Raw genomic sequence first — 26,436 nt, forward strand, 5'->3', positions numbered from 1 at the left:
AAAGCTAAGGCTCACAATGAAGAAAGGCTTGCCACAAAAGTAAAAATTAACAAAAAAAGCTTCTTCCAACATGTTAAAAACAAGAAAAAAGTTAAGGAAACAATTGGTCCATTGCTAGGAGAAAGTGGCAAGAAGGTGACAAGCAACAGGGAGAAAGCAGAACTATTTAACTCATGTTTTGCATCTGTCTTTACACAAAGGGATAAAACAGTCCAACCTATCAAAAGCAGCACCACAAAAATCAGATTAGGAACACAAATTGAAATAGGGAAGAAAATGGTAAGTGAGCACCTATCTACCCTAGACGAGTTCAAATCACCAGGACCGGATGGATTACACCCCAGGGTTCTGAAGGAACTAGCAGACGAGATCTCAGAACCACTGAATTATATATTTCAGAGATCCTGGAACACCGGGGAACTACCAGAGGACTGGAAAAGAGCTGATGTGGTTCCCATCTTCAAAAAAGGGAAAAAAATAGATCCAGGAAACTACAGACCTATCAGCCTGACCTCAATACCAGGAAAGATTCTGGAAAAAATAATCAAGCAACGAATTTGCAAACACCTAGAAGCAAACAAAGTAATATCCAAAAGCCAACATGGATTTGTTAAAAACAGATCATGCCAGACTAATCTTATTGCATTCTTTGATAATGTGACAAAATTAGTGGACCAGAGGAATGCCGTTGATGTAGTTTACTTGGACTTCAGTAAGGCTTTTGATAAGGTAGACCATAACCTACTACTAGATAAAGTAGAAAAAAGTAGGTTGGACAGCATCACCACCAGATGGATTCGTAACTGGCTGACCAACCACACTCAACGGGTAGTCCTCAATGGAACTGCATCTAGATGGAGGGAAGTATGCAGTGGAGTACCCCAAGGCTCTGTTTTAGGCCCAGTACTCTTCAACATCTTCATCAATGATTTGGATGAGGGAATAAATGGGGAACTCATCAAATTTGCAGATGACACCAAGCTGGGGGGAATAGCCAACACTCCAGAAGATAGGCTTAAGATACAGAAGGATCTTGACAAACTTGAACATTGGGCACTATCTAATAAAATGAAATTCAATGGTGAAAAGAGTAAGGTTCTACATTTAGGCAACAAAAATGGAATGCACAGGTACAGTATAGGTAGTAGTAGTAACTGTGAAAGGGATCTTGGAGTCCTAGTGGACAACCATTTAAATATGAGCCAGCAGTGTGCAGCAGCTGCCAAAAAAGCCAACACAGTCCTAGGCTGCATCAACAGAGGGATAGAATCAAGATCACGTGAAGTGTTGATGCCGCTTAATAATGCCTTGGTGAGGCCACACTTGGAATACTGCATTCAGTTCTGGTCACCACGATGTAAAAAAGATTTGGAGACTCTAGAAAGAGTGCAGAGAAGAGCAACAAAGATGATTAGGGGACTGGAGACTAAAACATATGAGGAACGGTTGCAGGAACTGGGTATGTCTAGTTTAATAGAAAGAAGGACTAGGGGAGACATGATAGCAGTGTTCCAATATCTCAGGGGTTGCCACAAAGAAGAGGGAGTCAAACTATTTTCCAAGGCACCTGAGGGTAGAACAAGAAGTAATGGGTGGAAACTAATCAAGGAAAGAAGCAACTTAGGACTGAGGAGAAACTTCCTGACAGTTAGAACAATTAATCAGTGGAACAGCTTGCCCCCAGAAGTTGTGAATGCCCCAACACTGGAAGTCTTTAAGAAGATGTTGGATAGCCATTTGCCTGAAACGGTATAGGGTTTCCTGCCTAGGCAGGGGGTTGGACTAGAAGGCCTCCAAGGTCCCTTCCAACTCTACTATTGTATTGTATTGTATTGTATATTAGATTTATGATACTAATAATGGAAAAAACATGGAATTAAAAATTATTAGAGAATGTTATTAATGCTAAAATAATAGAATGATTTAGAATAGAATTCAAAAAATTTCTTTATTATTGAATATATTGAAGATGATATAATGAATCATCATAATATAAATGGATACATATTTAGAATACCTTGTTTTAAATGGTGAAATAATAGTGATAATTAAACAAATGAAGTACAATAATAATGTATACAAAGATATTTGATTGACAATAATGATTTTTGATAAAGCTTAAGTGATGACTATGGAAAGGACGGAGAAAGATTTTATGACCAATCGACACACTGTATGTAGTTGAAGAGGTTTTTTATATCTTTTGCGTGGTAATGTTGTTTGAAAATAAAAAAAATATTTTTTAAAATAAGTCAATAACTGGTTAAATATATACTCTGATGAATGGACATATCATTTTCCACTAGTTTATAGATGCAGTATTAAACAATTCTGCAATGAATGGGCTGTATTTTAAATACATTTATTAGAAGTATAATAGTACTTCACAGTATGTTGTAGCATGCAACCTGATTTCTAAATCTAAAATTTGTAAAATACATTGTTCATCATTGTTGTTTTTTTAGAACAATAACACTAAAAATGAATAGAAAGCAAAGATTCAGGAAAATTGCATGGGAATAAATAGCTTTTTTGTTATATTATTTAAGATACCTTAATCCAATTTTCATTCTGTACTAACTCAAAAAAAGCTAAGAAAAAAGCCTAATTAAAAGCAAGATTTTACAAAGACATAAGTTTGAAACATGTAAAGCATACTAATATATATTAATGTTATCAAGGTGTATTCAGGTATAAATGCAAACTTAGAAAAAAATCTAACTTTTAGAAGTCAAATTTTATGGCCCACAGCATTTACTGAATACAGTAAATCTATACACAGACATAGCTCACATTTTTTTTAAACTTAAGGCACATCTGTTGAAAGAGTTTGATAAGTTCTAATTATGCGATATGTATGACTCTGCTGCTGTAAATTACTACTTAAAATATTTTTTTATATAGGAAACCAGGAATTGTAAATACACATTAATTAAGAAGCATTTAAACATTTAAATGAATTGATATCTTTGTCAAGCGTGGAATCATGTGCATTTTTTTTTTAACCTATGATCCAGCATGTAGCAGTTTTGCAAAAAGAAAAGTCCATTTGAGGACTTTCAGAATTTCATTTAAAAAAAAAACAAATGCTCATTTGTCTTATTTTCTTCACACTACTTCATTATATAAGCCCTTTGTTCTGTCTCTCCTTACTCATTCCCTCAGCAAAATAATACAATAAAACAGTGTAGGAAGTTATCACCTAGCCCTCTCCCAGAAAAATGAAATATCCTAGGAAATATTGATAAGGCAGAATATTATATTTTCCTGGATGTGAAAAAGGGAGAAACACATTTTAAACACAGAGTAAATTCCTGCAGCTTCCCCGCTTTGTCAATGGGCCATTAAGAAGGCCAAGCTAGTCCACTTTACATAATAAAGAGTTCTCTTCTTAACTCCAGAGTGATGGGATAAGGCAGGATAATATAAGCCTTTATTCAAGTGACCACATGGCAGCTGAACTCAATCAAACCTGAATTCAAAACAGCCTAGAGGGTTGCCCCTGCATGGGCCCATGTGAGTCTGGCAACCAATCAGAATACATTTCTTACACAGGAACAGGAAACAGATAGGTGGGACTGAACAGGTTATAAAAATCCCTGCAAGCCCTTCTTCACCCCTTCTCTTCCCTTCTCTTCTTCTCCACCAACATTGAAGCATGTGATCGCCTTTTCTGTTCAGGGCTCGGGCCATGTGGTCCTGTCCACCATTAAACCATCTTTCCAAGCAGCCTCCATGTCTCCAGTGTCTTTTTCCCCACTTGGAGCCGAACCCAGAAGGACATTTCTTTCAACAATTGGCGACTCCCAGATGGGACTCCAAGCTAGCCTAACAAATGGATATGGCCCAGGTAAGCCTCCCATGCCGGCACAGACCCCATTGAGTCTGTGGGTGGACTTTATCTTGGCTTTAACCATTTGGATCTAGGCTTTAAAGGGGTTTTGAGTTTGAGCTCAAAGGCTGCCTGGAAAGAAGGTGAGTACCTCTAAATTTTAATTCTCTAAAATTTAATGTTAAAGCATGGCAAAGCGTGGAAATGTGTGTATGCCTGCATGTGTGTGAGTGATGAAATCTTTCTCCCAATCACAGCTGGATCCTGGTTCCTCTGTGTGTTTTACCAAGAGAGCCTGGAAAGCATTAGGGTCAGGCCAGAGCATGGACCTTCTGTTAGGGAAAGGAGAGTGTGTGTGAAAATGGATGGAAAAGTGAATGCATTTTGCTGTTGTTGCTGCTTTTGTCCTGTGAAAAAAGCAAAGGCCCATTGTGTGTAAAGAGAGAAGGAGGTGCTAGTACTAACTGCAGAGGGGCAGAGGTCCTCCCCAGATCACCTTTTTGGATCTGGAAAACCTTAGCAGAATTCCCTACGAGGAAAGGGGCCGAATACTTCGTTGAGGGAATCGAAGTCCTTCCCGGAATTTTTTTTATTTCCAAAAACTTACGGCGGGTGGCACCCGGCTAGGCCAAAGTGAGCCCTGCATGTAAAGGGTCATGGGAAGCGTTAGCTCGTGGGTGGCCAGAAGTGCCCTCGGAGATTTCCTTAGATGCCAAGATTTTGGCTGAGAGCAAGGAAATTGTGTGAGAAATGGGCTTTGCTGAAAGATGACACAGGAAAACTAATTTGGCTACATAAAGGTACTTAAAAGAAAAGGGAAATGTTGAAATGTTTCTCTTTTTTCTCTTGTCTGTCTCTTTCTCTGTCTTTTATGTAACCACGTGGTTTGTTTTTTAAGATTTGTGCCTTCCCCAATTTAACTGAGATTCAGGGTGGGAATGATTTTGTTTGTGAAATTCATGAGTTTTGTTATGCCCTCTTTGTCTCTCTGTGTGTATGTCTAAGTCTTTGTGTGCCCTCGAGGTAATTGTAACTATAAAATGTCTCCAATCCCCCCCCCCCAAAAAAAAGACAAGAATTTTAAAGTGTTCAAAGAAAGAAAAGAGTAAGCTGGCAGAAATTGCCTTCGCTCAGTTTGTTGGGCCCACAAAACTGAGTGAAGGTGGAGGGAATATTTGATTTGCATCTGTTTTGGCCAGCAGAGACAGAGTAAAGATATTTTTTTCTTCCTTCCTTCTTTGCCTATACCTTAAAGTAACAACCCAGGAAATGTTTGCAAGAAAAGTTTCATCCTTGCATTTATTGTGTGCTTAAATGATTTTACCTGTTCATTTCTTTCCTGAAGCATGTGAATCCAGACCCCATTTCTCATCTGTGATATCCCCATAATGTTTATCTGTTTATCTGCTGAGTAACTGATGTTTTTATTTTTTTCAAACTCTGCCTGCAAGCTATCTACCCCCCCCCACGCCCCTCACTTACCTCTAATCCTCCAACAATGCCTTTTCTGTGGGGGAGGGAACCTTGTTCTCATGCCTTTCAGCCCTAGAAGATTGTACTCTTCAGGTGAGTATAGAGTTTTTTTTCCCTTTTGGGGGGAGGAGGAGAGTGTTGCCTTGTGTGTGCATGTATGAAATGAAGGAAATTCCTACTAAAGGTTTGCCTTCAACCTGAGTAAAAACCCTCTGCACATTTTTCTGACCAACCTACTCTATTAGTCCTAAAGTAAAAACCTGGCCTCCAGAAGGCAGTTTTGATTTAGATTTTGTCAACAAATTTGCTGATTTTCTGGCCACCATCAGATGAATCAAGGGTCCCACCCAGATGCAAACGATGTGTTAATGAAAGTCTCCATACATCTTGGTCTTTAAAACTATGCCAGAAATTGCTGGGAGACCAAGATAGGGTTTGGATCTTTAAAAATATGCCAGCGTGTGCTGGGAGCGCCAACCTAGAACCCTGGCTGAATGCAAACAATGTGTGGACAAACATCTCTGTGCATTGTTTCTATACATCTTGATATTTAAAAATGCCAGCGCGTGCTGGGATATCAAGATAGAATTTGGATCTTTAAAAATTAGCCAGCATCCGCTGGCAGGTCCAAATTAGAAACGAACACCCCAGGGCAGAGACAGGCATTAACAATCTAGTGCGTGATCATTTCCAGACCTGGAGGGAAGTTGAGATCCTTTAATAATAGAAAATGGAGCTCATTGGCTTATGTACAGCTCCCTGAAGTAATTGTAATAACTGCCTTGCATGAAGAAAGAATGAAATGGGATTTTTGTATGTGAAATTAATGATTGCAGTGCAAATGTGAGTATGTTGATGGTAAAAGTTGGTATGAATGTAGTTTGATTCCCTTTCATATAAAGAAGCAGTAAGTTACAAGGTTGTTTAATGGTATGTGTGTGTATGCATGTGTGTTATCATTTCCAAACCTGAAGGGAGGGTGAGATCCTCTAATAAAAGAAAATGAAGCTTGGTGGCTTGTGAAAAAAAAAGCTTCCTAAAATACCTATGATTGTTTGGCAAGAGCAAGCATGAAGGTCTGATTGCAGTATGAATGTGAGTATGTGTCCCCCATGCCCCAGGGAGTGATAAGTGAATGGATCCAGAGATCCACGTGATTGCCTGTGTGAATTCCCCCCCCCCCCCCAACTCTTCCTTCTGGGTCATTCTTTGGAGGGAAGCAGGAAAAGCGGGGAGAATGAGTGTCTGCTCATTTTTACCATGAGTGTGTGTATGAAACGCCCCAGTGATACCTGTGAATGCCTCTGGGCATTCCCCCCTCCTTCTTTCCCTCCTTCCTTTTGGGTCATTAAAGGCTGAAATTTTTTCTCCTCACTTTAACCACTTTTTTTTCCCCCTCTCTTCTGAGAAATTTGGAGTAAATAGGTGATCTGCTCGTGCACTTTTACCTTTCACTGTTGTGATCTTTCATCTGCATATAAAAATTATGCAGTTACATTTCTTTGTCTGCTCTGAATACAATTTTGATTTTTTTTCTTCTTCTGGAAATTTTTGAGGTTTAAAATGCTTAATTAAACCTATAAAAAGGAATGATTTTGAGATATTTTGCTTACATTTGTAAATGTTTTAACATACTTGATGAGAATTTGCTTCCATCTGAATGGAATTTGACATTTTGGAGTGTTGACTCAAAGTACCTTTTTTTTTTAATTGCATTTTTTTTAAAGCTGTTTTTCTTCCCTCCCTCTTTTACACCTGTGCATTTTTAAATGTTTATGAGTCAAGGTGCTCCACCCTATGATATTTTATTTGTTTGTTTGTTTGCAACACAAGTTGTTGTCCCTCTTGGAAATTTACTCATCTTACTGCAAAAGTGTTTCAATCATACAGGCAGTGGGAATGTCATGTTCCATGAAATTTACATCGTCTGCCTCCTGAAATAATGTTTGGATTTCCACACTTGCACATAAGACTAAAGATATGTCTGTAAAGAACTGTATTCTTGGCCTCTTTTTTTTTTTTACCTCAGAAACAAAGGACTGCTAGCTCAAACCATAACTCTCCAATTTGCTGCTGGTGATTGCCTCCTGATAAAACCTGACATGAGGAAAAAAAAACTTAGCCAAGCCTGGGACAGACTGCCAAGACTGACTGACCACTCTTACCACCAAACCAAGCATGCCACCCTAGCAGACATGAAAGAACCCTGAAGGAGATGAAGAAGTAAAGACCAAAAGACTCTTTTCAATTCCCAGAAGACAGCTGAAAAGATTATGGGGAGGGTGGAATTTGATAAAGTTTTCTTTCTCTGTTTCATTCACAGAAATTTATTATGCTTTCTTCCTTGCCTCATTTATATTGTAATCAGTTTAATGTACTCATGTAAGAATTGTATTTGAGAGTGGCTGGCACAGCAAGATCTGAACACCTTAGATTCCTGGCTGGTGGGAGGGAAATTTATCCAAAATATCTGTATTTTCTGTATTTTGAAGCAGACACACACACACACACACACACACACACACACAAAAGAGAGGGAGAGAGAGAGGCCCCATTCAGAATTAGATTGAAACTATCTCCTTGACTTAACTCCACAAAGCATTTCCTAGGTTGATTTTTGTCTTTGCACAAAAGCAGATATCTCCCTTTTAATCCCATGGGGGAGGGTCAGTTCCCCTCAGGCAATTCCCCCACTTGAAGAGTAGTAGAAAGGATCTTCAAAACTCAAACCCTGACAGTGACTCCCCCCCCCAAAAAAATGATGTTGCCCAGTAAAGCAGGACATGGTGCACTGGTGGTCTCAGGAGGAGGAATCCCAGGGCTCATTGTGTGTAGTTTTAAAAATACCAAATAGCTTGTATTGCACACTAGCTAAACTCAATTTGGCCTCACTAAAATAAGAGCTAGGGCAGATTAAAGAACCATCCCCTGAAAATGGGTAGCCTGTACTTCTTTAAAAGGCAGAACCATGGCTGTGAAGGATTTTTGGGATTTGTGGTTGCTTGTACCCTGTCTGGAAGCTCACAGAAAGTGATATCAACCATCTGAAAATAATTGGCATGGTAAATTGGATATTGTAAATTTCTTTCCAGAAATTGTGCCCTGGTTGTTAAGACCTTCATGGTTGAAAGCTCTCTGGGAGCCAACTGAAGGGATCCTTCTGCTGTCTCTTTCAATGCCTTTCCATCAGAAAAATTAAGTTTCCTTGATCTGACCAATTTTATCTTTTGTCAAAAACATGTGCGTTCCACTCACATGTTTTGAAAAAAAAAGGAGGGATTGTAGGAAGTTATCACCTAGCCCACTCCCAGAAAAATGAAATATCCTAGGAAATATTGATAAGGCAGAATATTATATTTTCCTGGATGTGAAAAAGGGAGAAACACATTTTAAACACAGAGTAAATTCCTGCAGCTTCCCCGCTTTGTCAATGGGCCATTAAGAAGGCCAAGCTAGTCCACTTTACATAATAAAGAGTTCTCCTCTTAACTCCAGAGTGATGGGATAAGGCAGGATAATATAAGCCTTTATTCAAGTGACCACATGGCAGCTGAACTCAATCAAACCTGAATTCAAAACAGCCTAGAGGGTTGCCCCTGCATGGGCCCATGTGAGTCTGGCAACCAATCAGAATACATTTCTTACACAGGAACAGGAAACAGATAGGTGGGACTGAACAGGTTATAAAAATCCCTGCAAGCCCTTCTTCACCCCTTCTCTTCCCTTCTCTTCTTCTCCACCAACATTGAAGCATGTGATCGCCTTTTCTGTTCAGGGCTCAGGCCATGTGGTCCTGTCCACCATTAAACCATCTTTCCAAGCAGCCTCCATGTCTCCAGTGTCTTTTTCCCCACTTGGAGCCGAACCCAGAAGGACATTTCTTTCAACAACAGAACAAAATAAAATAGAATAAATCCCCCAATACAATTGTCTGTTCCACAAAAGAATAGCACCAGTCCCCTGATCATTTTGATTGCCCTTTTCTGTAGCTCTTCAAGCTTGATAATAATCCTTTCGAGAGTGAATAATAAGAACTTTACAAATATTGGGAGTCTGGAGAAAAAGCATACTAAAGAAAAAAATATCTTCAACTAGATTATCTTTCTTATGAATATTTCATTTAGAAAAAATAAATAAATAGGAAAGTTGTATTGGAATGACACAGCTTCATAAATTCTCTATAAGAAGAACAAAGTAGACAGAGAAAAAAATCCTCTTGTTTATTCCTAGAACCTGCAGTTCATCCAGTGACAATGAATGATGGGAATTTCAGGAGAAGAAAAATGTAACCACATGGCCCCTGGTTAAATTGTGTTTTTTTGCCTATAGTAGGATGTGATGGAGGTTGTGAAAGATGATTAGACAAGTTGTGGTTATCAGTAGCTAATATCCATAATGGCTCACTCATGCTCCCACCTGCTTCTCTCTGTGTTATTCACATCAGGAAGAAGAAAAACAATTACGTTTTGTCAGTGTGAAAGAACAGGTCCACTCTGAAAAGCAAATTACACTGATTTATTGGTACTAACAGAACAGAATATCTGTAGCTCAGGGTAGATCTGGTTTATTGCATTTATTGTAGCTCAGGGTTGAAATGATTTATTGCTAAAATGCCCATGCAGAGGAATCTTCTCAACTAATGCTTGGAATTACAGCAGATAAGGGTGAATAGAATTCCAGAGGGGTAGAACTTAGTCTCCTTATGGCTACATAAGGATTCTAGGCTGATCCCTCTTTTAATTCCATCCCCAGGTTCTGCCATTCCTTCTCCTACATGTTTCCAAGATGGATACTTCTCCACATCACATCCAGGGAAGCAACAGGAGTATGCAACTGCCTTTGTGACATATTTGTGAATTTCTTCTAATATTTGGTTAGCTCTTATGAAAAAATATATGCTAGGTAGCTTGGTCTTTGGTTTGATTCACCTGGTTCCTTTCTGACCATATTAGGATTCTATATGATTCTAATGTCTGATGTGCAAAGGTATTTTAAAAATACAATATAAAGACTTGCAATTTCCCCCAAGGGATTTTGAAAAGACAATAGTGATCTGAGAAAGGAAATAGACTGGGTGATTCCATCTGCTTTTATCAACAGGACTTTGCTTGAGTTAAGACATCAAAGCTTTCTGGTTTAAATTGGTCAGAAGAACATGATCAACTTCATAACAAACAATGTGCACTCTTACGTATTTGACTAAAGTGCTTTTCACCAAACTGCACACACAAAACTAAGAGAGAGGCTTATTTGATGACTGGAAGAAGTTCATTTGCACACACATACAAAAATAATAAAAAAAAGTCATGAGAAGCATAGAAATGAAAAATATTAAACTCAAAAGATTACCTGTAAAGGGAAGAAGGCTGAAAGAGAATTGAAATGTGAGTATTGGTGCAAATGAAAAAAGGAAATAAAAGGAGAGAGAGAAAATTATATTTCAAAGATGAAAGACCAAGCTGGCTGAAGGAAAGGAACAAACTCCACGAATATGGAAAGATGCTTTTGTAAAAAGCAATTTGTAACATAATAGTAAAAATAAAATTCACAAATATAGAAATGCATTAAGTGTAGCAATCCTGAAAGACTGACATTTAAAACAAGCTGTGGGTAATATTTTCAGTGGGAAGAGAATGAAGGAAGACTTTTGCAAATAACATTACTATGCACATGTCAAAATCCTGAAAACTACTGAACACTCTATAATTTTATTTTTCTTCAGTTATAGCAATCCTCAATAACATGTTAAATTAAATACAACTGTCATAATTCAAAAAAAAATATCCTCTACCATCTGGATTCCCACCAACAGTTTTAAGGCAATAAAAATATGTATTCACATGAAGTTAGAAATGTTTCTCACTATAGTTGACATACCAAAGTACCCCAACAGACTGTCACAAGTGAAAAATTCTAATATATGCCGTGCATAGAAAATTTATTGATTTGCACCTAGATAGATTTTCTGTCTCTAATAATAAAAATTAAAACCACTGTCTCACAGGAGAGTCAAATATGAGAAAAATCAGTATGTTTGAGTGCAAGATTTTTATTCCACATTAAGATTTCTTTTAGAATAGTTGCAACAGTACTTTCAAATATATTTGAAAATATATGCTTATTATCTACGATTACTCTTGCACCATACAGTTCATTATTAGTGTTAGTCTAATGAAGGGGAACACACTTTAAAGTGGAAAGTTGTAGTGATTTTTTTATACGTGATAACTTTGAAGTTTTTCCAATGAGGTAGTATCTCCCTCTCCCTCCCTCCCACCCTTCCTGTTAGAGTTTGTTGCAGCAATCACATCCGGAAAGCACACATAAGTAACTGATTCAGCAGGGTTTATTAACTTCTCTTTATATATAATATAACATAAGTAAATATACAATACCAAATGCAGGTTTTGCAATGTGGTAGTAAATACAAGCAAACACAGGCAGAGGAGAGAACAGTTTTAGTTTTAATTCAGAGCAGCAGACTCGTTTAAAGCTAAACCATGCCCAGGCTCCTTGCTGTCTCCTTGTTGCAACAGCAAATACTGTTTCAGTTTCCAAACAGCCTGCATTGACTGACTTAGTTGCTATGCCTATTCATTAACTGACCTTGTTACCATGTCTCTGCCAAGTCATGAACTGTCATACACTGACCCTTCTTTCCTTCCTTCTTTCCTTCCTTCCCTTTCCCTTCCCTTCCCTTCATAGAAGCAGTGGGGGAAGGAACAAGGGAGTGCACAGGTGACCATTTTTTCCATTAACTTTCTTCCTGCAAGCTTCCCAAAAGTAAAGACTTTGCTAGTGGAAGGGTGGCAAGGAGTGTAGGAGGGTCAGCAATCATATCAATTTTTTCTTGGTTCCCCAGTGACTTGTGGGAACCTGCCAGGGAAAGAGGATCATATAAACATGGCTGACTGTGACAGTGCAATGATGGCACTGAAGCAACCATGTTGTTACTGGTTGCAGGAAATGGGTATATCAAGTTTAATGAAAAGAAGAACTAGGGGTGACATGATAGCAGTATACTGTTATCTCAGGGGTTGCCAGAAATAGGGGGGGGGGGTCAACCTATTCTCCAAAGCACCTGAGGACAAGACAAAAAGCAATGGATGGAGATTAATCAAAGAGAGAACCAATCTAGAACTAAGGAGAAATTTCCTGACAATTAGAACAATTAATCAGTGGAATGACTTGGCTCCAGAAGTTGTGAATGCCCCAACACTGGATATTTTAAAGAAGAGATTGAATAACATTTATCTGAAATGGTATAGAGTTTCCTGCCTAAGCAGGGTTGGACTAGAAGACTTCCAAGGTCCCTTCCAATTCTGTTATTCTGATGCAGTGTTTCACCCAATTATGGTTACAAAGTATCAAACAGATATGAGAGTTTTAGTAGTATATAGATTAACACTCTTTACTGAACCCTGGATAATTACTCAAATTCTATTGATTAGTTGACAATCTTACCAAGATAAATCTGTCAAACTGGTTGTTTTTCTTTTCTTTTCCCTAAATGGCAATCTTTGCCTTGCTGTGTAACAAGAAATCAGAAACAATTCCTAATGTTTGCTTATTATAGTAGTATAATATAAATACATGTACTACTATATTGATTTCAATTAATTAGTTAGAATTAGTTAGAATAGGATGGGAGAGTATAATTTGTAAGCAAATAATTTCTTAATATTTTTATTTTTCATTGATTTTTACTATTTTCCTGTGTTTTTTTGTAGATTAAGACTTTATTTTTATTTAACACAATTCCATATTTCATTTGATGATTCATACTTTGTCATATGTTGCTCTTGATATTGGTATTCCACATAAAGTTTAATGGTGATTTTAAATGCTTGTAAATGATATAGTATATTTGGTTATTTTTAGTCATTTATTGGAATGCTAGAAAATCCTTTGTTTATTCACTTAATTCTCTTTTCCTTTTGCAGATATATTTCCTCCCAAATATTTGTATAATCTATCTATCATCTGTCTGTCTTTGCTTTGGTAATCATTCTGTGTGCTTTACCCAAAAGGAATAGTTATGCATCATTTTAAAATGTCTGTTATCAAGTTTAAAACAGTTATTTCAGTTTGAAATTGATGTTTTGGGTTACTTTGGATATTATTTTGAGCTTAAAACGTTTCAAAGTATCTGAAAAAGCCCAGCTCGAATACAAAATAGCTTTTTCCAACTTGAAACAGTTTGAAATAAGGCATTTCAGCTAATCAAATTTAAAGCATTTAGCACATCAGTAAAATCTATTTTTTACACTCTGATTCTATGAACATTCACTTCTTAACACTCTTTAGGAATGTACGGATGATTATACACCATCAACATATATGTGAAAATGTAGTCCTATGAGAACAAGGTCAAGCACTTGTTACTATAGATACCACAATCTAAAGTCAAGTCATTAAATGTACACCTGTAATGAAATATCATTTCAGCTTTACAATATAAAAAAGGCATATTCACTTGACTCTGAGCAGCTACAAACAAGAAACTGAGGAGGAAAGCACTATGCTAGGTGCTACAGTTATTGATTTTTCTAATTTTTCAGCATACATATGGATGATAAATGCCTAACATGCAATATAAATAAAGCAAATGATTCTTTAAAAGGAAAATTATTCCACTATTTTAAAAATGAAACAAGATTCAAGGAATACAAATTAGAAAATATCAAACATTGGATTTGCAAAAAATAGGGTAAATAATTTATTTCAGTAGGAATTAAAACAGGAAATATAATTGTTTTGTACATGAACTCCCAATTACAACTCAAAGGGCCAAGACTTTGATAATAAGAATTTATGCACCAAACGAAGACATAGTTACATTTTTCAAAGGATTTATGGATATCTAATGGACTTACTATAGGAAAATTAGTGTTTAATAGGTTCCTGGAATGATATAATTTGCCCCAGAAGGCAAAACTTTGGAGAAAGATTTTAAGACAAGAGACAGGAAACTACCAAAAGTTCTTTTTGATATGATGGACAATTTGAAACCAATAGATATATGGAGACACAAAAATGCTAATGCAAAAGAATATATTATTTTTCTAAATAACACAGTTGTTGTCAAGAATCAATTGACATTATGTCAACTAGTCTAAGTTGTTAATAAAGATAATATCAGTGTGTGTTTAAGTCTATTTATATAATATTGCTTAAATAAGAAATGGCATTTCTTTCTTGGCCTCAGAGAATGACTTTCCTTGTGATCTTCTACCCAACATTTTTTCAAGCAAATAAATGTTCATTGTTTCTTAGTATAATATGGGTTAGTTTCAAACAGTTAGATGTGTAAACTGAAAACAATTTTCTGTACTATTCCATTTTTTCTCAAGCATTTATAACACTACAAGGTTGACCAGATCAAGAAACCAATTGCATAGGAAGACAATAACAATGCTTTATTGAGATAGACTATAGGAACATAATTTTGCAAAAAATAAAATAAAAATTGTGCTTTACCTTCTCTCATTCTTAGACAAGGCCAACCTGATCTTCTTCCTATCTCCTTGTTCATGGCTAAAGAAAGGTTTCTGTCTTCTAATTTCAGTAAATGGTTTCTGATTATTTCCTCAAAGGCATCTCCATCTTTCTACAAATAGCTATCCAAATGATTTTTAACTGTTGAATGAGCTGGGGGAAATTAAGGGAGTCTTTTCAAAGAAAAAGACAGCTATCACCTTGAGTGGATGAGATAGTACCTTTTTCAAATTTGCTTCCAAATTCTCTTATTCTGTAACAATTTTTTACATATTGAATATATCTGTACAGTAAGAATTGGGTGGAGAAATGCTTGTTGAGGGTGCTGCTACTGAAGGAATGCTAGCTTCAGTGAACCCAGTCTTAAGACTTCTCAGTGATGTCCCCAACTCCCAACATTTGAAGAACTAAATCTTGGATATCTAGACTATGGCCTCCTTACTACTTTTACAGAGAGCTATAAAAAGACAGCTGTTCAAAAAAACATTTTGGGAAACGTAAATTACTGCTACCCACAAATGGTGGAGCATTTCATTTTCTACAAGTTTTTGGATCATGTTGGTGATAGGTATTGATTGCTAAATCTTATATGTCCAAAAAAATGACATGTTTTTTTTTATAATGGAATAGTTTCTACTTTTTTTTAAAAAAAAACCATTATTCTACAAACACTTCCATGTAATATTTGCATTTTGTCATTTCTCTGTAGTTTTTAATCTCTTTTCCTTTCTAAATAAAAAAAAAAGTAAAATGTTTTGAAATTAAAGGTAGAGTTGGATCTTGTCAACAGGATAAAAGTGAGGGAAGAGGAACATGTCTTGTTTCAGACTTTCCTCACTTTTGGTCCCATTGGGACCGGGTCTAAAACTAGGTCACCTTTTTCTACATGTTAAAAAATATTTGAGGACTGAAAATCCCATTTTTTCTGCAATGCACATGAAATGCCTCCCAAATTGCTCTCTGGTTTTGGAAACTGACATTAGAAATTCATAGGTTTTGAGGTTTCCACAGGGGCTGGAAGGCATCTTTGAAGATCCAATTGCCCCCTTTGACAGTGGACATTTCTCTCTGCCCTAAGAGGTGGAAATTTAATATATTTTGTACTTGCTGAGAGGCCTCTTCAAGGCCAAGAAGATTGCATTACTAATGAACAAGGGGGTCAGTAGTAAATAGCAAGGGCAACAGTAGTAAATTCCGAATAAAGTAAAAAAAGCTAACTCCCAGAATTTCTCCCCCTTCTCTCTATCTGTATGCCTTTCAATTGTTTCCTCCAGGACATTCCTCTGAAGGGGAAATCTTTTAAATTTCACATGTCAACTTCTCAACATGTCAGAAACATTTTAAGGCTAATTGGCTCTCGCCCCAAAGTGTTTAAAACTATGTCAAAAACATGAATTCAAAGAAACAAAGCAAGCACACAAACTGTACTGTGGCAAAATACAATCACGCATCTCATGTACACTTTGTATTTAATTGCAAATATCTCATTTGACTACCCACCATGAATGCAGTAACATTCTTGTTTCAAAAGTTAAAGTCTTATTGCTGCATTACATTCTTTAATGTTCATGGAATGTTCACATCCAAAAAAGGAAATTGATTATATTATCTTCTCCAAGAGGGTGTTGGTTTCTTTGATTGTTTTGATTTCTCAGTCTAATCTAAACCCTAAAATCTCTAGATTGTCACCTCTTCATTTAATAATAAGATCCAAGCTTACATAACATTTAAGAACAGCCAAGGATGACCAGATATTACTTCTGGGCTGGACTAAAGCCCGTTGCTGGAGACTGCATTTATATAATTTCCTAGCAGTATTACTCTGCCTTCTTCTAGGATGTTTTTAAACTTCCATTAAAAAAAATACAATTCAGCCAATAGTCCTGGAAGTTCCCAGGTGGTTCCCCATTCAATTCCTAACAAAGACTGTTGTTGCTTTACTTCTAAGTTAGAGCCAAGGTTGTTAGGTGCTACTTGACTTATTGATTTGTACAAGGTCATGTTGTTTTCCTAGAAACATGAACATTTTATAGAAGTTTATACAACAATAAAAGATATGTTATTGAATAAATCAGAAACATAATGCATTTAAAAATAAAGAAATTTAAGTGCCAAAGATGGCATATCCCATTTATGAAATTTTTACACGGCCTTTAGTGTAAGAATTGCCTTTCTAAAGCTTGGTGGGAAAAGATGTAGTTTCTACTATAATATTCTATTAAAGGGTATCCATCAACAAATAGTCATTTCTTCGGTTAGTATAAAACAAGGCATTATCATTATCATATCCATTTTACTGAATGGGTTTTTTTTCCAGCTGAAAATGAACTTTGGTAATATTTTACAATGTTATGTTCTTTATTACTGGTATAACATGATAAGAAGAAATATTTCCCCCTTTTCCCTAATTCTGACCTTTCAGAGAGACAATAAAACCACTAATATCTGCCATGAGGATGGACATCTTTAACTAAGAAATTGAAGCTTCAGAGTTCCAGCAAATCATTGTAAAATATTTTAAACTGTCTACAGCATAAATGAGAAATACAACAATATATAGTTACGAGTAGAAAATACAGCAAGGTTATTTTTTCCCAGATGATTACTGGATATAGTTTGCTTGACAATCAAAAAATATGACTATGGCACCCTTTGTAATACAACACTGATATCCTGATTGACTATGGGTTTTTTTTTTTTTTGAACATTGGAAAAAGTTATTCTATTCAATGAGACACTGCAGTCAAACATAGAGCCTTGTCTAGTCAGTTATGTTTTTTATTTACTGTACCTTCATTATCCTTTAATGTAAAGTTGGGATTCAAAGAAAAATTGTCATCTAGAGCAAAATGGAAGCTTCGCCCTTCTGTAATGGCATCTCTGTCAGTGGCACTGATCATCTGAATAACCTGGAAAGAACATAGGATAAAGGGTCTAATTAACTTTGAACTGGATTTTAATTTGAACAGAACTCAGTAAGATCATGTAAGCTCAGCTTGTTGACATAGTATTTGTCTGAGCTGGTGCCAAGTATATCATTTTATACTTGGCTGGTGTCATTTATTAGTCTATTAGATTTATTTGGAGAGGGAAGCATTTAAGCAATATCATGAAATGAACTAAATACAACCTTAGCATTCAGATTTATTCATTTATTTTCTGAACAATGAAGACCTGTGGTTGTGAAGTGGTTAGAATGCAGTAGTGTAGGCTATCTCTGCCCACAACTTGGAGTTCGATCTTGACCAGCTCAAGGTTGACTCAGCCTTCTGAGGTCAGTAAAATGAGGATCCAAATTGTAGTGGACAAAATGCTGACACTGTAAACCATTCAGAGACTGCTGTAAAGCACTGTGGACCAGTATATAGGTCTAAGTACGACTTTATTTAAGGTACTTGTTTATGATTCTATTGTAGGTCAATAGAATCATAAACATGGAAGGGATTGTAGAATCAAAGTTTGAAGGGATCTCAGAGGACATTTGGTCTAGTTATGTGCTAGGGAAGGTTCTCAAAATATTTTGAGCAGAAAATTATTCAGTCTCTATTTGAAAACTGCCAGTGAAAGGAAACATGCACTTTGTAAGGCAACTTGATGGCTGCATGATTGATAGGATTTGAAACTGCTCCCAATAGCTTGTATAAATCTTATTAATACTTTTTTGATTTGCTTGAAATTGCAATGTCATTTCAATCTTCTCTTAAAATGTGGGCTGTTCATCATTACTATTCACTCTTTTTAAATAAAATGTGTCCCATGAAATTAAGATTTGGTTCATGAATAATTGGGGCATTTATTCAAAATGCATTTGTGTCTTTAAGTTAGGTTTGAATCCTGGTAAACACCCTCCCTCAAAAACATTAACTGTAAGAGGAGTCTTTGACTCCTAGTGGATGATCACAAACATGTGCCAGCAGTATGCAGCATCAGCCAAAAAAGCTAATACAATCCTTGGTTGTTTAAACATAGGCATAGAATCAAAATCACATGAAACACTAGTACCACTTTATAAATCCTTAGTCAGACCACACCTGGGATAATGCATTCAGTTTTGGTCACCACATTACAAAAAAGATATTGAGACTTTGGAAAAAGTGCAAAGAAGAGCAACTAAGATGATTAAGGGCTTGGAGGCAAAGACATATGAAGAACAGTTGCAGGAATTGGGTATGACTAATCTAGCAAAAAGAAGGATGACATGATAGCAGTATTCCAGAATTTGAGGGGCTGCCACAAAAAAGAGGTCAACTTATTTTCCAAAGTATCAGAAGGCAAGACAAGAAACAATGGATAGAAACCAATCAAGGAGAGAAGCAATCTGGAATTAAGAAGTAACTTCTTAACAGTGAGAACAATTAACCAGTGGAACAGCTTGGCTTCTGAAGTTGTAGGTGCTACAGAACTTGTAGGTGCTACAGAAGTTGTAGGCTTTTGAGAAAAGACTGGAAAGCCACCTGTGTGAAATGATATAGGATCACCTGCTTGATTGTGTGTGTGTGTGTGTGTGTGTGTGTGTGTACTAGATGAGTCCAAGGTTCCTTCCAGTTGTATTCTAATTGATTGATTGATTAAATTATAGAAAGTTCTCAGAATAGAAAACTCTATTTTCCAGCATAATCAGAAAAAAAAACCTACAGGAACAATGACACCAATGTGATATACTCTGAAGAGATGAAGATTCACATTCCAGAGAAGAGTTATAAATGAGATCTTTTCACCCACAATGTCAATCTCTGAATGATGTTGCTAATTCAGTGCAACAGCAGTTGACATGATTTCCACCTGACTACTTATGCATTGCCAGGCAAAATGATTAAATCAGAAAAAACAGTCACACTGGGGATTATGTTATTTCCCCAATTATAACTTAGGTCTGAAGTGCAGCATGAGCAAAAATCTGACAGCTACTATATGCAGTTCATTTTATCCCATATAAAGTGATGACAAATTGTGGGTAAGACATTGTTTAAGCTGGGAAAGAAAACCCTAGGTCTCTGTGCTTGAGTTTGGCAGGGTGGGGGTGGGGAACCTCTACCTATGTCCCTGAATCAGAAGATTACTTTAATATCAATATATATTCGTTTAAGTAAATGTATTATCATTTACTATGAATGTTGTCAACACTTTTAAACTGTCACAAGGAAACTCACATTCCCCCCTTCCCCACTTGAGACATTTGCAGTTCTCAGGTATAAAATTGGAAATTTAAGGAATCAAACCATGAATATGGAGGAAACCTCCTTTGAATTACATTCTAACCAAATACTTTTTTCAATGTTGTAGCATCATTAAGATTTTAATATGCCAGAATATGAAAATAAATGCATCAAAGAATTAAGTCTTCTGTCTCAGGTTTTGTAGAACTATTCAGCTGTTTAAGAAGCAAGTTATACTACTACGCCTGACTTTTTTTCTCATTGAACTTTTTTTGGACTTAACCTTAAGTGTGTAATTAGCAACTGACCTGGCTGGGCTTTGCATTCTCACAGACAATGACATCATAGTCCCTGGCAAGCTCTGGAGGGTTGTCATTAACATCGAGAATTTTAATTTCAACAGGGACATGGCTCAAGAGCCCAGGGCTGTCTGTAAAAAAAGAAAAGAAAACCCACACAGTTTAAATACATATACATGTCCAAATAAAATTAATTAGCAATTTTAGAATCCACTCAGACTGCAAAAAACTTGTCTGTCCCTGGTACTCTCCATGGTCCTGAAAGAAGCTGAAAAAGTAATTTACAACAACTTGTTAGAAATCTAGGTATTTCCTCTGAAGAAGAAGATTGTGGACGAATCCAATACAATAGCAATCTGATACAGGTAACACTTGCTAAGTTTCCAAAAATGGAACTCATGACATTAAACAACAGGTTTGTAAAATGTAGGATGTGACTTGCTATAGAAAAAAGAAAGAAAACTTTTCAGAGTCTGTTGCATATTCTTATGTTATCAAGAAAGCGATAATCAGCTAATGACATTAGAGATTAAAATTTAATATACAATAAATAATTAGGAGCTCTGGTCTGTTAAAGCATGGAAAAAGTCAATTAAAACATTAAGAAGTTAAAGATCTTCTTCAGATGATATGCTTTTCCTGTTGCTTTTGTTTTGGGAACATTATTTTAAACTCAATAGTAACACATTAAAAAAATTAAACCACTCTGATATTGATTTTGTTTTTTAAAAGAATATAAAATTAAAATGAGTAGGCAAATGAATCACAAATAAGCATGAAACCCTACTGAAAAAAGAGAAAAGCTCCATCTATACCTATCTCGATATGAAAATATTCAACCACCCCAATCTTTTGGTTTCTCCTTCCCCATCAAATTGCCATTGTCACTGAAACTTTTGTAAAACCAGCAGACATATATTCCATCATTACAATGATGGGTTATGACCGGGGCATACCGGTGCCTGCCGGGAGCATTGGCTACCATTCCAGTACAGGGCTCCAGAGAGCCCACCCGCCCGCCCTCCATCCTTACCTGTATTTGAGCTCTTCGGGGCTTCTGCACATGTGCACAGAGCTTATGGCACCTGCACGATGCTCCACCGAGCAGCTGGAGCGTCGCGGAGGCATCGCGGAGCATTACAGATGGTAAGTATGTGTGCACGTGCTGTGCATGTGTGTGCATGCACTGAGTGTGTTCATGTGGTGGACACCAGGCCCGTTGCACTGTACCGGTAGCAACGGGATCTGGAACCCACCACTACATCATTACCTTACTAGCCATTATTGATTATAGTCACAATCCATTCCATAAATTTAATTATTTTAGGTGTCTTATGTGCCTGCCTTACAAAAAAAAAATAGGCAAAGGATAAATACGTGAAAATCTGAATCATATTTACATAATTTGCTTACTTTTTGAAATATTTGATCAATGGCATTTTAACAGAACTTTAATGAATTTCAAAAAAACATAAAGTACAAGGAAAAAAAGGAAATAAGGAAAGGTTAGGGTGGAAAGCAGAATTGGGTGGTATAAGCAAAAAATGAAAAAGCTATAGTAAAAAATAATAATAGCTAACTCTCTTTGGTTCATATGTAAAGATAAAATACAATGCTCTTCGAACTAGAATAAACGACAGCATACAGTACTCCTTTAATGATAAACACTTCTAGACATCAAATCTGAAGATCAAAAGTTAGTTTCCTTCAATTTCAAGCAAAATGTCCAAAAGTTGTTTCCAATTAGAACTGAAACTAGAGAAAGTCTATTCTTTAATCAGAGTTGTAGTATTTGTGATTGTGGTACTGACAATAGTACTAATAAATCTCAAGAAAAACCTACTTCAGTCTTGTTGACTTGCATTTGAATTGCTCTCCATTCCATTGTGATTGAATTTGATGAGGTTCTAAATTCCTTTGCAAGTCACCTTGTATTACAAGCTTATTATACCTCTTTCCTTAGGAGTAAATACCTCTTAATTGGAAATAGATCCAAGGAAGCATGAATAACAATGGATATATGAATGCAATATCCTTTGTTCATAAACATCAACATTTAAAAATAATATCCAATTTTTAAGATTGGAACACTTGTAGACTTAATTTTCAAATCCTTTTTTCCCTTTCTGAGACACAAAACACACAAATATTGCATTTAGGAACAGTTTCAGTTTGTGTTTTTTTTTCTTCAACCATATATAGCACATTTGAATAGAATTAATATTGAACAACATTAAAATAAACTTTACATTTAAATTTAAAATAGTGGGAAGTCCATAATGCTCATATTTTTCAGTATGCTCAAATCAATATGCTAAAATCAATTCTACCCAGATTTTACTCCTCTATGCTTTTCAATGAATGGATCCTTCTTACCTTGCTCCCTTTGAGAAATATAAACAACCAACTAATTAGGAAAAAAAATCTTAGCAGGATCAAGTTGTATCATCATCACCTTATGGAATATTTGAATGCTCTTTGGCTCCCACGGTAAATTATAAATGCAAAATGAATCAAGAGAGAAACTAGAGCAATATGGAAAGAATTTGCCCTTTAAATAATTCACCAAACAAAAATAAATCTCCAATAAATTAGCCATCAGGATGAACAAAACAATTTCATTAGCAGTGTTGTTGCATAGGCAATCATCCAGTATTCTCTGCCAAATACAAGGCAGGTTAGGGGATTAACATGCTGTAACAATTATGTGTGCAAATGAATGTTACATTATGCATTGGAGTTACAATCCTGTAATAAAGTGTGAACAATGAAAGGTTGAACTCATTTACTTTAATTATCGGGTACCAGACATATCAAACTGATAATTTACTGTGATGGTACTACTGGAGGACTAGAAGCCAAACAAAATTGGTCAGTTTGCTCCGGGTTTTTCTCATTTTAAACATTAATAAATGTCACAGAAAATGGACACCTTGATTTTTTAAAACTACTTTTTCATTGGAAAAAAATTCTTCTTCTGAAAATATTTTGATAATCGGGAAACTTACATACACTAATTGAGAACTTTCTACATTCTCTGTTTGATATCTTCTTGGCTGTCATTTTAGATTCAGAACATACAGTATATTGTTTGATTTCTCTACTTCAGCACTCTCTGGGACACCCATCTTAATTTTTGTATATTGATGTATCCAGAGAGGTTTTTTTTTTTGTTGTTGGGGAGATGAAATACCTAAAATTGTGACTAGATGAATTTGAGTTTTATTAAAGCCTTTGCTATTGCCTGTCTAATGTGCTACAAGAACAACCTAAAATACTAAACTCACTAGGAAAAGGACCCAAAAAAATATCTCAGGAGAGCCTAAGCGTCCAGCTTAGTTACCTAAAGAGTTTTGAAGAGTTAAAGAGTAACTTGAAGAGTTCCTGACATAAATATAGAGAACTTCCCAGAATTTTGGAATAAGGAGATGCTTTATCAAATCAGTGGTGTCCCACTCAATTAATTTATGAAAAACTGTTTTTTATGATTATTGTACAATGCAGTAGATACTAAAAATGGTATTTAAATATTTTATGTTGGATAAGTTAAAGATAGTGGGATGTGGTGGCTCAGTGGCTAAGACGCTTGTCAATCAAAAAGGTCGCCATTTTGGCAGTTCAAATCCCTAGCACCGCATAACAGAGTGAGCTCGCATTACTTGTCCCAGCTTCTGCCAACCTAGCAGTTCAAAAGCACGTAAAAATGCAAGTAGAAAAATAGGAACCACCTTTGGTGGGAAGGTAACAGCATTCTGTAAGCCTTCTGCATTTAGTCATGACAGCCACATGACCACAGCTGTCTTTGGACAGCTCTGGCTCTTCAGCTTTGAAACAGAGATGAGCGTAGTGCCCCTAGAGTCAGGAATGACTAGCACAGTGATGGCTAGCACTTTTGTCCTCGTGTGCCATCGCACACGTGTGTGCCCACACCTATAATACAATATGCATGCAACCCATTTTGGGCTTAGCAGGCCTTCCTGAAGCCTCCTGGGACCAAAAAAGGGGCATGGGAGGCACCCACCTGCACTCCTCCACCCCCACCCCCACCCGTTGTGCATGCCTACGGTATTGTAGGTATTATGTCTGCTTTGTATGCAGTGTTATTCCTCTCTAGCATTCATCTCCATTGTTCAGTGATGCATTTCCTGCCACTCTAGGATTTACCTCTATCTGCTCCTGTGAGGCACTTCCTGTTCCTGTTGGATGTATACAGTTATATTCTTGATGGCTTGTATAGTGTTTTAACTGCATTTTGATTAAACAATATGTGCTTCAGAGACCTGAAAATCAGCTGGCTGGTGGGAGGCGTATACACATGCACAGTGGAGCTCAGCTGGGGCGGCGGCTCATGTGCCAGCAGAGAGTCCTCTGCATGCCACCTGTGGCATGCGTGCCATAGGTTCGCCATCATGGGACTAGCACATACGTGCAAGGGGAACCTTTACCTAAGTTAAAGATCTGAAGGAAGTTTTAAAGCATACTGTTTGGACTTGTTCTCCAGATGTCCCATTTTGGTTAGGAGGATACAGTTTACCTTTACTTGATCCAACTCCCCCACAAACCCCAACTTTCAATGACATCACTTGCCTCTCACCTGTTTCTTTGGATAAGTTCAAGCAAACAGCTAGTCAGTTATCTGTCTAATATGCTTTTATTTGTGGGGGGGGGGGAAAGAAAAATCTATAAGGAACACAGGTATGTTTTTTGCCTAGTGGGTTTTTTATTTTTTTGCATTTTCCAACATGCTTCATTCCTGTGAACGCTCATCTGCTATAACCCCCCCCCCTTAAAATAAGAGAAAGGTAGACAACCAGAACAATAGCTGAGTTAGAGGAGAGGGTAAAAACAGACCAGCACTTAGCCTTCTGGCTATCTTTTGTAGCAAATCTTGGGGGGGGGGGGAATGAAACCAAACAAAACGAAGTAAGCCTTTCTCCTCTTCCTTACATGGCCACTAAAATGTTGACCAGGCCCTAAAATTATACCCTTTTAGAATACTGTTGTGATTATGCACAAGAAATATGGTCATTGTTGTTATGTTTTGGCATTTCAGGGTGTTGGAGCTTAATAAAGCCTGTAGTAATCTGACATTTTTCTTCTCCAAGAATTTATTATCCTCCAATATGTTCCTCTAAACCTCATCAGTAGGATTTTTTTTTGCTCTTCTGTCTAGCAATGTGCTTGGAAAGAAAACAAAAATCTAAATAAAGGATCTGGATAGTCACACAAACAATCCATTTCAAACTGCTTTCTAAAATATACATCTATTACCGGAGAACCATTTGTGTAATTTTCTTTCATACAGAAATTTCACTTTGCCTGCTTGAAAACGGACATGCAGCAATTGTGTGCATTTTACAAAATTTATTTTCTAGTTATTTAAAGCTATTTTTGTGAGAGACTGTAATATAAGGATATCTAGAAAATAGTTAGAAAATATTTTATTGCAACTAGAGGAAATTTTTATTCTTGAGGGGAGACTCCTTATTTATATTGCTTTGATAAAAGGTAACTCATTTTAGGAACAAGGTAGCAATTCCCTCTCTCTTTACAAAGGGAATCTTTCAACAAAATGATACCACTGACTTTGATTTATCACCTCTTGAAAAATAAATTGCTCTGTTTCCTTTATCTTTGACAAGTCTCTGAAAGAATCCATACAGTAGTCTTCCCTATAAGATCTGGTATCCTCCGGAGATGTACTGGGTTACAATTCCCATCTTCTAAAACCATACGAGGAAAAGCCTGGCTTAGCCAACAATTTCCCTAACCATGTTTTAGAGATCAAGATAATGTTTTTTTTCTCCTCTGCATCTTTTCTTGATTTCTTTTTATTTGTGGTATTGTCCAAATGTGTATAATAACATTCTTCACTCAAGGCAATGCCACACTCAATTTGATTTTGGAAAGGTGCTTTGTAAGAATATGAATGTAGCCCCTACCTGCAGCTTTTTTATCCAATCATAGGGCTGGAAGGGACCTTGGAGGTCTTCTAATCCAAGCCCCTGCCAACCGCTGGAGATCTTATACTGTCCCAGACAAATGGCTGTCCAATCCATTCTTATCTTTCTCCAGGATTTAATCCTAACTAAACATGGAACCAAGCTTCTGCAACTCATTTTAAACTCTTATTTTTATAAAGTTTTTTTTATTTTTTATTTTTCATAACACATAACCA

The 26,436-nt window shown here is 36.5% G+C and overlaps 1 protein-coding gene across 2 annotated transcripts in view; it reads right to left on the reverse strand.

The window, feature by feature from the left end:
- CDH18 (cadherin 18) overlaps positions 1 to 26,436 on the reverse strand; it is a 660,513-nt gene that overhangs the window by 15,771 nt on the left and 618,306 nt on the right. For both annotated transcript variants that reach the window (XM_081951851.1, XM_081951852.1), the window contains exons 12-13: positions 20,268 to 20,389; positions 17,595 to 17,712 (exon numbers count right to left, since the gene is read on the reverse strand). In XM_081951851.1, the coding sequence (XP_081807977.1) occupies positions 17,595 to 17,712; positions 20,268 to 20,389 (240 nt within the window). The remainder of the gene's footprint in view (positions 1 to 17,594; positions 17,713 to 20,267; positions 20,390 to 26,436) is intronic.

This window comes from Natrix helvetica (genome assembly GCF_964273705.1).
Source record: "Natrix helvetica genome assembly, chromosome: 4".
In the NCBI taxonomy this organism is placed as follows: domain Eukaryota; kingdom Metazoa; phylum Chordata; class Lepidosauria; order Squamata; family Natricidae; genus Natrix; species Natrix helvetica.